At 36.7% G+C, this 13,885-nt stretch overlaps 1 protein-coding gene across 5 annotated transcripts in view; it reads left to right on the forward strand.

The window, feature by feature from the left end:
* The first annotated feature begins 227 nt into the window (after positions 1 to 227).
* TMTC2 (transmembrane O-mannosyltransferase targeting cadherins 2) overlaps positions 228 to 13,885 on the forward strand; it is a 221,668-nt gene continuing 208,010 nt past the window's right edge. For 3 of the 5 annotated variants that reach the window (XM_058190797.1, XM_058190798.1, XM_058190794.1), the window contains exon 1: positions 228 to 1,061. Coding sequence is in view for 2 of the 5 variants with exons in the window: in XM_058190794.1 (XP_058046777.1) it covers positions 979 to 1,061 (83 nt within the window). In the remaining 3 variants the exon portion in view is untranslated. Of the gene's footprint in view, positions 1,062 to 10,789; positions 10,929 to 13,885 lie in introns of those variants that run through there. The other 2 variants (XM_058190795.1, XM_058190800.1) reach the window with 2 other exon arrangements.

Raw genomic sequence — 13,885 nt, forward strand, 5'->3', positions numbered from 1 at the left:
AGGAACTTGTATATTAAACAGGCCGGGTCTTCTCCTAAATAGGTTGCTAGATACACTCACTCACTCACTCACTCAGCCACCCCCCCACCTCTTTGTCCTAGAATGCCAGATTTCAACCCCCACTTGGCTCAACAATATTGTTCCCCCGCGGGGAGGGGGAGTTGCCAGATGACTTGCTTTTGAATAGCGGGCAAGGATGGAAAGGCTGTGCCAGTCGCAGAGCCGGCCGGTCTCTTTCTTCCCTCCCTTTTAAGCTTCTCTCTCGCCTCCCCTTCTCCTCCCCCCCAGAACTGGGGTCGCCTTTAACAAGCTACGGTATTTGTTCCTTAGCTAAGGCGAAAATAATAATAATAATAATAATAAAAAATAAAGGCAGCGGCAGGAAGAGGCAGCAAGCAAGCAAGCGGCGCCGAAGCCGAGGGGCGGAAGGCGGACTGTAGCGAGAGAAAGGGGCGGACCAGAGGGGATGGCACGCAAGCGCGAAGGAAGCTCGGAGAGCCCCACGCGGGCGCTCGCGGAGCCTCGGCGCTGGTTCTTTCAGTTCAGCCGTGCAGGGGCCTCGGGGCTGTAGGGAGTCGGCGGCGGAGTGAGCCGCCCCCTATTGGGAGAGCGGAGCAAGGCGGGCAAATTCCGGACCAGGGTTGGTTTGAAAGGCGGAGCGGCAGCCGCTCTCGCCCTGCCCGCCCGGCCAGCCAGCCATGGGGTAAAAGGGAGCGAGCGGACACCGAAACAATAAAGCGGCTGGTGCTCCCGGGCTCCTCCCGCCGCTGACAGCGCCTGGCCGAGTGCGGGTGAAAGGAGCGAAGATGCCGGGGACCGGCAGGCGTTGACCGACCCACCGACCGACGCGCTAGCAGGAGAAGGAAGCCAAAGTGAAGCAAGGCGGTTGAGAAAGCGCGCGGTGGATGCGTTTCGGGGTTTGGAGCGGCGGCAGCAGCAGCAGCAAAGGGAGAGGCGGAGGTCGGCAGGAGCGGAGAAATGATCGCGGAGTTGGTGAGCAGCGCCCTGGGGCTCGTCCTCTACCTCAATACCCTGGGCGCGGATTTCTGCTACGACGACAGGTAAACGGAGGAGTTGCAGCTGGAGAGTTGGCGGCTACTCCGGCCGAGCGACGGCGGCGAGAGGCCGTGCCCTTCCCCAGGGGACGCCCGTTGCGGGTTGATGGGGCTTGCGGTTGTGTGTCCTTAAAGGAGGAATGTAAGTTGCGGGACGCGGGAGCGCTCTCCGTGCGAGGTCCTCCGCTGGAAGCGGCGACTCCTCCTTAACTCATCCGGTGGCTGGCATTGTAAAACCTTTTAGTCCCCGAGGTTCCCTTTCACCTGTTGAAGCGGGATTACTCTGATTAGTCCTCTTTTTCTTCCACTGGGTAGTTTTACCCCGCCACCTGGTAAATGGAGTTGCTGTTGCAAGTACTCTGCTGTCGAGGGAAAAACCCTCACGATTCATAGATTTCCTCGACTGTCAAGTTAACTTTGGTCGAACTAGCCCTGCCGGGAATAAACAAGAATCGGGAGGCTGGTAAAGCCAACCGGTCTTAATTGTAATAAACCTCTAATCCCTTTTCTTCCCGGATCGCCTTTTTGTGTTCCTTGCAAATATACCTGCGCTTCATGGAAGGAACAATCTGCTTTGCTTGAGTCTTAATTACATGACCATGTGTGCATGCTCTGGTATTTTGTGCCGGAGAAGTGTGATGTTTTTCCTCCCTTCAAAGCAGCACCTTAATAGGCCGTTTAAACGATGTTACATCTGGACAAAAAAAGGAAGGAGGGGAAAAAAAAGAGACACATTACATTTTGAACTGCTTCCATTTGTTTCTCTTGACAGTCTTGTTTCCAGAGCATAACTTACTTCTGACATTCTCTTAGATTCTCATACACGTAGTAAATAAAATGGAAATAACCTTAAAATTTCAAAAGTAGTGATCTGAATCTGGGCTTTCTAACTTTAAACTTTTACCTTTTAAATGCCTGGAGTGTATCAAGAGAAAGCCACATGCTCTTGTTTAAAAATTTCTTAGAAGGAGAGCTGATACTGAAAAAACTTATTTTTCCAAGTACACTGAACTCTGTGAGAAATTAAGTTCTGAAATAGAAACTTTTGCTTTAACTTTACTCATAGGGGCAGTACTTGCATGAGAAATCAAAGAGTAGCTGTTTTTAAGTGTCTGCAAGTGGGCGCCTGTGCATACATTGTCTTTAAAGATTTGCCTGGCAGGTTTTTTTAAAAAAGCATTTATGTTGGGCCTTCGTCTGTGTATAAAACATTGCTAATGGAGTAAAATAAAGGACCTAGGACTTAAATTTGCCTCTTTTGAGTTTGGACTGCTAATGAAAGCTGTACAGAATTGCTGAACAAAATGACACTGATGTCTAGAAATGTCACAGTTGTGCTGGTGTTTCTACCTTTCCTTAAATAAAACCCTGTTTTAGGAAATTGATGAAAAGCTCTTAGTAATTAGAGAAACTTCCAATTTGTTCCTTTTTCAGTGATGTAATCTGATTGCAATTAGAGCAGATGCATAATTAAAATATATTGGGGAGAAGAGCATGCTTGGCTGAGCTTATAAGCCATTCTGGGGTGTTTGTATGGTCCATTGACGTTAAATCATCCAAAAAGTGAGCAGAAGTTTACTCTGACAGCATTTCATCAGCCCCTTTCTGTATGGGAAGTGAATGGATCCCTTGGGTGAGAGTGAACCTGTCCTTCAGTAAAGTGTTTGCATTGATAGGAATTTTCTTACATGACTGTAATTTGGTACCACAGCATCTAAAATATCCAAACTAAGCTGTTTGTGAAACTTATAGATGGAAAATTTGAAGTTCTGCTTTTATACCTTCATTAGTTTCATAATTATCACTAAACAGAATTATTCAGTGGCTTCATAAAGAGTATTTGGAGAGGATTATTTATAAAGGCAAACTGAGGGAGGACAGCAAAGCTGAGTGTAGAAAAGCTATCTGTGAAGCCTTTTTAGAGGGAAATACACAGAAAGAAAAAGGGGCATTCTTGCTCTACAAATCATTTGCCCTGCAACACAATCTGTCCATGTTTAATCAGTGAATAGTGCATTTGAGGAGTTTCTTTTGTTTCAGATGTGTTGCACCTGTTGTTATTAGGGAGTTAATGTTAAAGTTAACTCATGTTCTTTTTGGTTTTACAACATTGAATGCCAATTTCTGTATCTTTTTAGTTATATTAGAAATAAAGAACTTACGAATTTTAAAAGATATTTAATAAAATCTTTTAAGTTTGTTGTAGTTCAGTAATATTTTTTAAAGGTAGAAAACAAAATAATGCAAAACCCAAACAAAATCTGAGTCACCCTGTTAATAAATTACTAATGTCAGGATATTAAACAGTTGAATGCATTGTCATCATGGCTGATAAAATTTGTTTATTTAATTTGTTTTATCAAATTAATATGCTGCCCATCCCATAGTTCAGGTGTCTCTGAGCAGCTTACATCAAGATAAAACAAAACATTCGGCAACTATAAATATCAAAATGGATTAAAATTACAAGCTGAAGCTAAAAATGGGTTTGGAGGGGAGAGATTGGGTGCCTTTTCTGTTAGTCTACAGTATGCAGCTGGCTCTTGACATGCTTACGGACCTCCGAACCTTCCGTCGCGAGCTTAAAACACATTTATTCATCTGCGCAGGACTGGATTAGATTTTAAATTTATATGGGTTTTAAAGGGGTTTTATTATTTATATTGCTTTTTAATAATTCGGCTTTTAGAATAAGTTTTTTAACTGTTATTTTAGTCTGTATTTATATATATGTTTTTACTTGCCTGTGAACCGCCCTGAGTCTCCTGGGAGATAGGGCGGTATATAAATGTGATTAATAAATAAATAAATAAATAAATATGACAGTTATACTTAGTTTTCTAGGAAAGACTAATTGTCTAAAAGACAGATTGATGAAACATACGGTACCCTCAGTTTGTTGGTTGAAGCTAGATGGTAATTCAGAACATTATTCAAGAATATGAATGAAACATTTATTTATTGTCATTTATTTTTTGTCACTTGTTGATACTTTGTCTAAAGATCTTTGTTGTTCTAGCTATAATTGTACCTTAATGTGATTAGACAAAGTTAGGAGCACTTAAACTGTAGCCTATTTATATTTTTTCCATTCATATAATTATGGGGGTAGCTACTTGGTATTAAGCCCTCATCAATTACACTGAATTTTAACTAGTATGCTTGTTAAATTTCTCTAAAAACTAGAGACTTAAACACACCGAATTTTGAAATATACTGCCATGTATGAACTAAGATTATTGATTATTCTGTGTACTATGTCAAATAATTTTATGTTATTCTGGGGAGGAAGGAGAAATTGCAAGAGATTGAAGGCTTCCTCCATACCACTACTCCATACCATAAAACTATTTTGAGAGTTAAGTCCTTAAGCTGAAATATTGCACTAGACACACAGTTTGTCAACCTTCTTCTACAAATATATATATGTTTAAGACAGCAGAACAAAGCAAATCACCTACAAGAATGAATATAGAGAATAATTTTAATGAAAATAGGTGCCTGTAAAGTGTCCCAAAAGTGCTTTTTCAAAAGGCAACTGGACTTGTGTTTTTTCCTTGAAAATGTTTTGCTTCTCATCCAAAAAGCTTCTTCAGTTCTTCAGCTTCTTGGATGAGGAGAGAAACATCTTCAAGGAAAAAACAAAGCCCAGTTGTCTTTTGAAAAAGCACCTTTGGGACAACCATGACTTGGATGACTGAGAACCTCCATAGACAGGTACTTTTAAAGTATTTTAGGAGTTTCGTAAGATTAGATCATATCCTAATTTTCATACAATAAGATCATTTCCTTAATGATAAAAAATGAAACATATGTGCGGGTATGACATAGAATGAGGTTACTATAGTTTCTCATTCTATTGTGATGTCAAATTTCATTTTAAGTATAATTACATATTTTAATACAGGTAACTGACTTACAACTGTTCACTTAACAGTTGTTCGGATTAACAATAGCCTTTGAAAAAAATAATATATAGCCTAAATGTGTACTTACAACTGTCACACATTTACATGATCATAATTCTGATGCATAGCATCCAGCTTGCATTTATAACCAGTTGCAGCATCCCATGGTCATGTGATCATGATTTGTGATAAAAAGTGGCAGAAAAACAACTTTGAGAAAACTGGATTAGGATTTACAACCGTGTGAGTCAAATTACAACTGCTTTATCCTCACTTACGACTGCAATAAAAATGGTCATAAAATTGGGTTCGGTCACATAATGACTTGACTCAGGACTGCAACAACTCATGATAGAAATGCTGATCCCAACTGTGGTCATAAATCAGGGATTATCTGGACTTTAATGTTAAAAAGGTTTTGAAAAGATTTGACTTACTCATTACATGTACGTGCACCTAGGCTTATATACATGTACTATATGTAGCCTTCAAAATTTATTGGAGACATACTTGCTAAAAAAATTATAACAATGAATAAGATCTGTTTCTTTAGACTTGATCAAGTTGTCTTGATAAGCAAAAAAGTAGATAGGAATTCAGACAGAACATAATTCTTCTGGTGTTATTGGGCAGATCAGATTACTCCCGAATGTTCTTAAATATAATGTGAAAACAGTTCAGCTGGATCATCTTAAAGCCTCTGTATTCCACTATCCCAGTATTGTTTGGTTTGATTTGTATCCTATGTTTATTTTGTACAATTCAATATGGTAGCCACTAGTTTTGGTGGTTTAATTTCATGGAACATAGGTGAATCAATCGCAACCACTTTGGATGACTGTAGGTTATCTTCACTGTCAAAGGGGTGATTCCTCTAAAAAACAGGGAAGCAACAACAAAAAGAAGATGCGCCTTCATCTTTGGGATTTTCAGAGAGGCATCTGGTATGTCACATGCAAAACAGGATTTAGGATTAAACAAGCCTAGGCCTGATAAAGCGGAAATGTTCTTTTGTTCTTAAATTCCCATATGATATCCTTTATGGAATATCTTGTTTCAGCCAAAGCTTAGTTACAAGACCACACAAATATATATTTTCCCATTTTTTAAAATCTTTTCTGTTAATCTCTGTCATTCTGGTAGAAAGGGGGCACCAATGCCTATATTTATAGACACAGATGATTGTTGCAGATCAAAATTGCAACAACATGATCTTTAGCAATTTCTTCATTTATTTTGATGATAGCGACTTTTTCCTTCTCTAGCTGCTAAGAAGGGCAAATACTGAAAATTCTGCAGATTTGGTACTTAGGGTGAGCTTTGACTATATTTTATTCTGATAAATTAAACAAACATAACCTCTCAGAGCAAGTCAAATCCTAGAAGAATTTATGTTAATAAGAATCACAGTTGTAGCCCAAATCACAATAGTTCTTGATTGTAGATACCATGCCACTTATATAGCTCCCTTTTTATGATCCATAATGATGTATTTTCACGGGTTGGTTTACTGTACTATTCGTAACAATGACATCAATGAACAAAATTTTAGAATTAATAACCTATATGTATAATTGTGATCCTGGTATACAAAATACCCTCCAAACATGCAAACTATTCCTCTTGGGTAAAAACAAATTGCAATGTTAGCTAATAATGTGCTGCTTTAAGAATGTTATGTGAGATTTAGAAGGCATCCCACTGACTTTTATGATTAATCAGTATTTATTAATGAACTGGCTGTCACTGGTTTTCCATATGGCCTACCGTGATATTCTATAATATTAGTTATAAAATATGTTTTCTTAGCATCTGTTTAAGAATCAGCATATTTATTTCTGTCCATGGCTTGTATTCAAATGATACAATTTAGTTAATATAAATCTACTATTTTTAGTCTCAAAAATCAATACGTTATGATGTATTTATCCATGCTGCCATTGCAGTTTCATATCAAGAGTTACAGATTTTTCTTTTTTTTTGGATGTAGGGACCAGGGGCCTTAAAAACTCTAGAGTTCAGCCTATATTTAATTTCAGCTGACCAGGGTTTTGTTTTGGTTTTTTTGAAAGGTGGAGGCGGGGTGGGGCTAAAATTAGTTGATCCAGTTTTCCAATTGACATAATACTCTACTCCTTTTCTTTTGATACAGTTAAGTGTGTCATGTAAACAGGGCCACTATGTTGAAATTTTATCTTGCTAACTTGCTTCAGAATAGAAAACTGTTTTGCAAGATTAGCTTCTTTGTCTCTATTCAGCACATCCAATTCTTGTTCTTTTTAAATGGATGTGAACGTATGTTATAGCTGCTAAAGATGCCTACTGCTATAATTGGACTTCTGTAAAGAACAGTTTTTCACTTGAAATTGGGCTGTTTGGTCGGTCTGTCTGGCATATTCAAGTGTCTCTTAGTTATAACTAGAATGTGTAAGATCGTTTACAGCTACAGCTACCCACATGTACTCACTATTTTGTTACAAACCCCAAAGCAAAACAAAACAAACAAGTACACTTTATGGATAGTATTATTATGTTGCCCTATAATATTGACTGATAATTATTTCTACTGAAGGTTGATCATTTTGAAGGAACTGAATATAAATACAGCCATTTTACGTTGAATGTTTTCATTTTGTAACTTAATTTACAGTATTATGATTGTTTTCACAATTATAAAAGAGATAGCTTTAATATTTGGACTGAACAAAATGGATATGTCGATTTCCCATAGATTACTGAATACCCCACAAGTATTCAATACATTAAATGATAACAAGATCAATCTATGATAAAGTGTAATTTGTGAAGAAGTCATCTGTTTCGTGGAATGTCTATTGTGAAGGGCTTTGGGTTATTTCTTAATTATGGGTTATTCCATAAATGCATTTTAAATACATAAATACATTTACATTTCTGGATTGGATTAGTGAATTACATTGATCAGTTGGTTTATTTACAGTATTTGAAGTGAAATTTTTAAATACCACTCCTTGAAGCATTAAAAGAACTGCATGTCCTGGAAAGCTAGTTACTTTAAGAGCTTCCCAGATCATCACTGAATATTTGTTCTTGTTTTTCCGGCAATCCTCAGTGCACATATTGATAACCTAAGGGTGTCTTTAAAGCCTCAGGAAGACAGGCTGCCTCATCACTATGGGGAGATTTTTCCCTTCACATAAATTGTGTTGCACAGTCTTTTTAATTTTTTCCTCCATTCAATTGTATCTGATACTTGGAGATTGCCTGGATGAAAGGTAAAGGTTCCCCTCACACATATGTGCTAGTTGTTCCTGTCTCTAGGGGGTAGTGCTCATCACCGTTTCACAGCCAAAAATCCAGCGCTTTCTGAAGGGTCATGTGACTGGCATGACTAAACACCAAAAGTGCACGGAACACGTTACCTTCCCACCAAAGGTGGTCCCCATTTTTCTACTTGCACTTTTTACTTGCTCTCGAACTGCTAGGTTGGCAGAAGCTGGGACAAGTAACGGAAGCTCACCCCATTACGCAACACTAGGGATTCGAACCGATTAACTGCTGACCTTTTGATCTACAAGCTCAGCATCTTAGCCACTGAGCCACCATGTACCTGCATTTGTTTTGGCCATCCCTGCAATTGTTTTGGCCAGAATTTGCCATTGCTTCCTTTCTGAGGCTGAAAGAGAGTGACCGGCCCAAGGTCATCCAGCTGGCTTTGTGCCTAAGACGGAACTAGAACTCAGGGTCTCCCAGTTTCAAGTTAACTACCAAATTTAATAACTAACAGCCTTGCTAACTAAATTAGTTAATACATTCAACCTAGAAATCAGCTGAGTTTTTAATCAGTATGGTTTCAGTTTTAATCAGAAGGCAGCATTAGAAGAAAACATAATTGTATGAAACACACTTTTTAGCAATACAATGTTGTTTTATTAAAATTTAATTCATATTTGTAGTAAGTTCATAATTCGGTGGTAATACAAATATATTTAATTTTAATCTTCCAGTCCGTCTCTGAAATCAAAGTTAGTGGGATTATAGCACTTAAAATTGGCTCATTCAAATGTGCTGTGTTGGATAGCTGTTGCTAAAGTCCATGTAGCTAAATGCTCATGTAGTTGAGCATTTTGTGTGTCAATGAGGCCAACCAGATGGATATGAGAAACATAGCTAGGAATATATTGTTTTCACTTTTTTAGTAGCTGATACTGGTGAACCATAATACTGAATTCATACAACATACTAAAAGTCAAACTAACCATCAATTTTGGCTTGGGGTAGTTTGTGATTGCAGCTAGTATATGATGACTGGAATAGGAAACTTAACATTGTTTTTTTCCTTTGAGTTAAATTTTAGTTTAGCTTTCCAGTTAGTTTTAAGTCTATTCATAGCTTCTTGTGTGAGTGGCTGAGAGATGATTCATAGAAGTCTTCATTTAGGAATATTTTCAGCACAGAAATATGTTAGTGTAGTGAGGCTTAGTATTTTGGTTTACACACAGCTAAAGCATTCTTAAATGGTGGATGTGGAAGTTTTATGATAAGCATTCCATCACTAGAAGGACTTTCTTGGCTTTCTTAAACCAGTATAATTGGTGGCTTTTTCTTGTGTTTTGGATTTGCCAATATCTGGACAATACCAAACATTAGCACTGGTAATTGTATACTATGAATATTCGTTGTAATTGTATAGCCACAGATGGATGTATTCTTCTGCTGATGGAACTACTGTATATTCTGTTTTGGGAATATTCTGTTTCTGTTTTAAGAGCCATCACTAAGATTTTGGAATGGCCTGTGCAATAAGAAGAAATGCATTTTATAAAATCATTTGCTGAACTTTACCTATAATTAGAGAATTTATATAATAATATTGAGTGTCTTAATCAATTATCTGACTGCTTGAATTTTCAAAGATAACATGTTGAAGCAGCTTGTCTCTTCATAAAGTTGGGTGTTCCTATAAGAAGATCAAAGGAAATAAACATCACTCTCTCTCCTTTTCCTAATCCCTGTAATCACAGTTGAGATTTATTATTGGTTCTTATAGGCATTTGTAAGAAGTTATTTATAATTTTTACTAAAGCAGTAATTATGGCTGGTTCCAAGTTTCTCATTTGTTTGGAGAGTTTATATTATAGACCAAATTATATTGCTATAATTTGTAGCACATGATATTGCTGCACAGGATCTGTCTGTGTCAGAGCCTCTTTCTTCTTGTAATCCAGTACTTGCTGAACATTTTAACTTTAAATTTTTAAAAGATAGATTTGGATAGCTACAATGTGATTTGGATAGCTCCGACTGCTTTGGTTTTTCTGAGGACTATTAAAAGTTGGTTTTTCCCAGGAACCTGTATGTTAGAGGAGCCCAAGATATGTTTGTATTTTATGGAATTGTTATGAAATGGCTTACTTATTATCATTATTTATTATATCATTTTAATTGGCTGTAGATTTTTAATACTGTTTTTAATACTGTTATTGCATGCAATGCCCTCTATACAGATATTGTGTACTATTGCTCTATCCATTAGTACATAAATTTTAGATTTTAATCTTCTGGACCTTTAAGTTAATTTTGAATGATTCTTGAGGTTAAATCTGCTTTTTTTTGCTCTTTGAGGTTTAGCGACCTTTCCATGTTGGTCATGTGGATTCTTTTTATCTCTTTTCTAAATAGCTGAATGATTATAAATAAAAGTTACAAATACTGACAAAACACACATACAGACGAAATCATATGGAGATTTGCTGTTTGATTCATTGTCAGAAGATTGGTTAAAATGTACTTTTTGTACTCTGTTGCAGTGGTGGGTTGCCCCCGGTTCGGACTGGTTTTATAGAACCGGTAGCAAAACTGGCGGGAGGCTCTGCCCACTGACCCAAACGTCATCAAAACTCTTCTGCGCATGCGCAAAAGAGCGTGCATGCATGCAAGCGGAGCAAGTGCGCGCGTGCGGGCACGATGCAAACCAGTAGTAAAGGTAAGTAGAACCAACCCCTGCTCTATTGATATTTTGCATAGAATTTTGCTTTGATTATCAGAGATTGGTCAGAATGACACGGAATATGAATGGCATTCTTTAAGAGTATCACTCTGACAGGTTAATGGATACTTTTATTTCTAGGTTTAATTTGATAGTTCTCCAGATAACGTTTTGGAAATATTTTTTTGGATTTCTGTTATGGAATTTCAAACAATGAGACAATTGACTTTGGATTGTAGTATTTGGAAAATGTGGCACAGTTTTGTTTTTCAAACCCAGCAGTAGTGCTTACTGGAAATGTGTTAATTTGAAGCAGGGGATAATTCATTTTGGCAAAGCTTTGTGTCAATGTGTTCCCCTTGTAAAATAGTCATCAAAATAATGACAGGATTTCATGACTTGATAGTCAGCATTATATTTTAGATTACTTAAAATGATTTTAATGAATTAGTTACCATATATTTGGAAGGTCAGAGTTTATGCTTTTTTTCTAAGAGATAACAAAAGGAATCAGCTGTTAAATGCTCCCAATAGAAGTGCTTAAGTCTACTGTAAAGAAATTGTTGAATTACATGAAATCTTTTTCCCCTCCCAGGAGCAATAACAGTAGAATCAGTAATTCTTTTGGTCCTGGAAATGAATACTTACAGATAATTGAATCAGGATTTTCCACATGAGTGTACAAAGCATAGCTAGTAGACAATTGGGGTATTTACAGGATTATTTTGTCTTTAGCTCTTGCTAAACTGAGGAAAATTGAACTTTGACTTGTTGATAAGCTAGATTTATATTTTAGATTTACAAAGAGTCAGTTATCATTCAGTCCCAAAAAAGATCTTGTTGCTTGTGATCAAAACAAACTTCTTTGACTTTAATTGCAAAGCATAAATGAATGGCATTGGCCAAAATATCACGATCACAATATTTAGTTGTAGTGCCTGATTAAATATTTCATGTCTGTACATAGATTCTTATAGGTGGGGAAGATGTGATAAAGGCAAAGATAAAAAATATTTGTATATTGCTTCTCAAATCTATTTATTCAGGTTTTCACATTGAGACATCAATGTAAACTTATGACATAAAGTAATATTTTTCTCTACAATGGATGTAAGATGTAACTATTTCTATTAGATCTAAAATAAAAAATGCAGATATGGTAATCTAGCATGTCACTAAGGAATAACATTTAAACATATGTTTTTTTCTCTCTCTACAAATTTAGAGGAAGCAGATATTTTACCAAGTAATTTTTACTCAATATTATCATTATCAAAATAGCCATATATGTAGATATGGTGTTTATTTCTTTTATCCTCTGATCCATGGAAAAACCTCTCTCTACGGAACGGGTCTCTGGTGTCCAAAGGTTGAGAACTTCTGCATATAAGGAAAAAAATTATCCATATATGTAGCTAGACTATATGATATGGCAATGTATTTCATTTTCCTTTTCTAAAGTGGTTTAATCAGTGAGGGAAACTGAGCCTCCTTTCACCGCTTGGAACATTTCCATTTCATATTTCAACTATAGGAATATTAGTGCTAAGAAAGCACAAATGCGGTGGCTGGAATATCTAATTTTGCAACGCCTCTTGCCTCCTCATATTGTGTATGGAAACCAGAAGGGTATTAATCACTGGCTGACCAACCCATCTATTTTGAAAGACACATAATACAAAAGTTAAGGTAAATAAATGGGGAAAAAACCACTTACAGATTCAAATTGTAGCTAATGCACTTAACCACCTGTTAACTTTAATTCTACATTTGTATTTTATGCTAAATCTAATCACATTTCAGATTAGTATGTTATATGGACCAAGCTATTATATTTGCTGCTTTCATGTTTAGTACTATCTTGGATTTTTCCCCATGAACAAAATGCAGATGTGACACTATTGAGAGAATGGAAACAAGCATTGAACTGGATTTTTGTATGTAATGTCTCAAGAAGGCAATTTGCTAAATAAGAATACTTTAATCTGAGAGATAGAAATTTGCAAAAAATATGACCACCAGGCAAGGGGTCAACTGCAAATTTAGCCAATAAAACACAATACTAAGCCATAATGGCTTAGTCAGTAACAAACAGAGCATATTATGCCTTTGCTATGTGTGAACCAAGCCAGCATAGAAGTTATAGCATATTTATATCGATTCAGTAGATGACCCTTGGTTCATGTAATAATTGAAATATTTGCTCATGTTCACAACAGATAGCAAGCTTTAGCTGATCTCAGCACACTAAGCAGGATCAGATCTGACTAAATATTGGATGGGAGAACATCAGGGAATGCTTGGGATAGAAGAGTGGACTAGAAGGTTGGAAAATCCTAGAAGGCAATGACAAATCACTTCCATACAGTTGCTTCATTGATGTGTCAATGAAGTACCAAGGCTGATATAAGGAAGACTTTGCCTTTATCTTTGCTATTAAGTATACGTGCATATTTGATTACATATAATTTCATGATTTACATAAATTCTAATGGTGAGGTGTGTTGTTTTGCATAATTTTCATTCTCTGAAATACAGGAAGCTTGAGATATATGCCAGACAGTGAAAGGTTATCAGCATGATTGTCTCCAGTCTGTCTCTTTCTCATTAGACTACCTGTAATTAACTATAATACTTAACATTAATCAAAAATAAAAGCAATTAAATACATTATCAATTTTATTGCAATTCATATACCACACTTCTTTTTTATACTCTAACCAGAGGACTGCAATTTATGAAAAAGGAGAAGAGAAAAGGGGAGAGGAAACAATAGAAGGATGCTCATAAATCCCAGATTGTCTGATGTAGCTGCTTAGATTTCAAGATACGTTCTCAGAGCTTTTGTTTTCAAGACAGTCAGCACCCAGAAATTGCATTAAAAACTGAGCATGTCTTACATCATAAATTCCTAGGTAAATATATATAAAAAGATATATAAATAAAAAATGATA

This window comes from Ahaetulla prasina, chromosome 7, assembly GCF_028640845.1.
Source record: "Ahaetulla prasina isolate Xishuangbanna chromosome 7, ASM2864084v1, whole genome shotgun sequence".
Classification (NCBI taxonomy): Eukaryota; Metazoa; Chordata; class Lepidosauria; order Squamata; family Colubridae; genus Ahaetulla; species Ahaetulla prasina.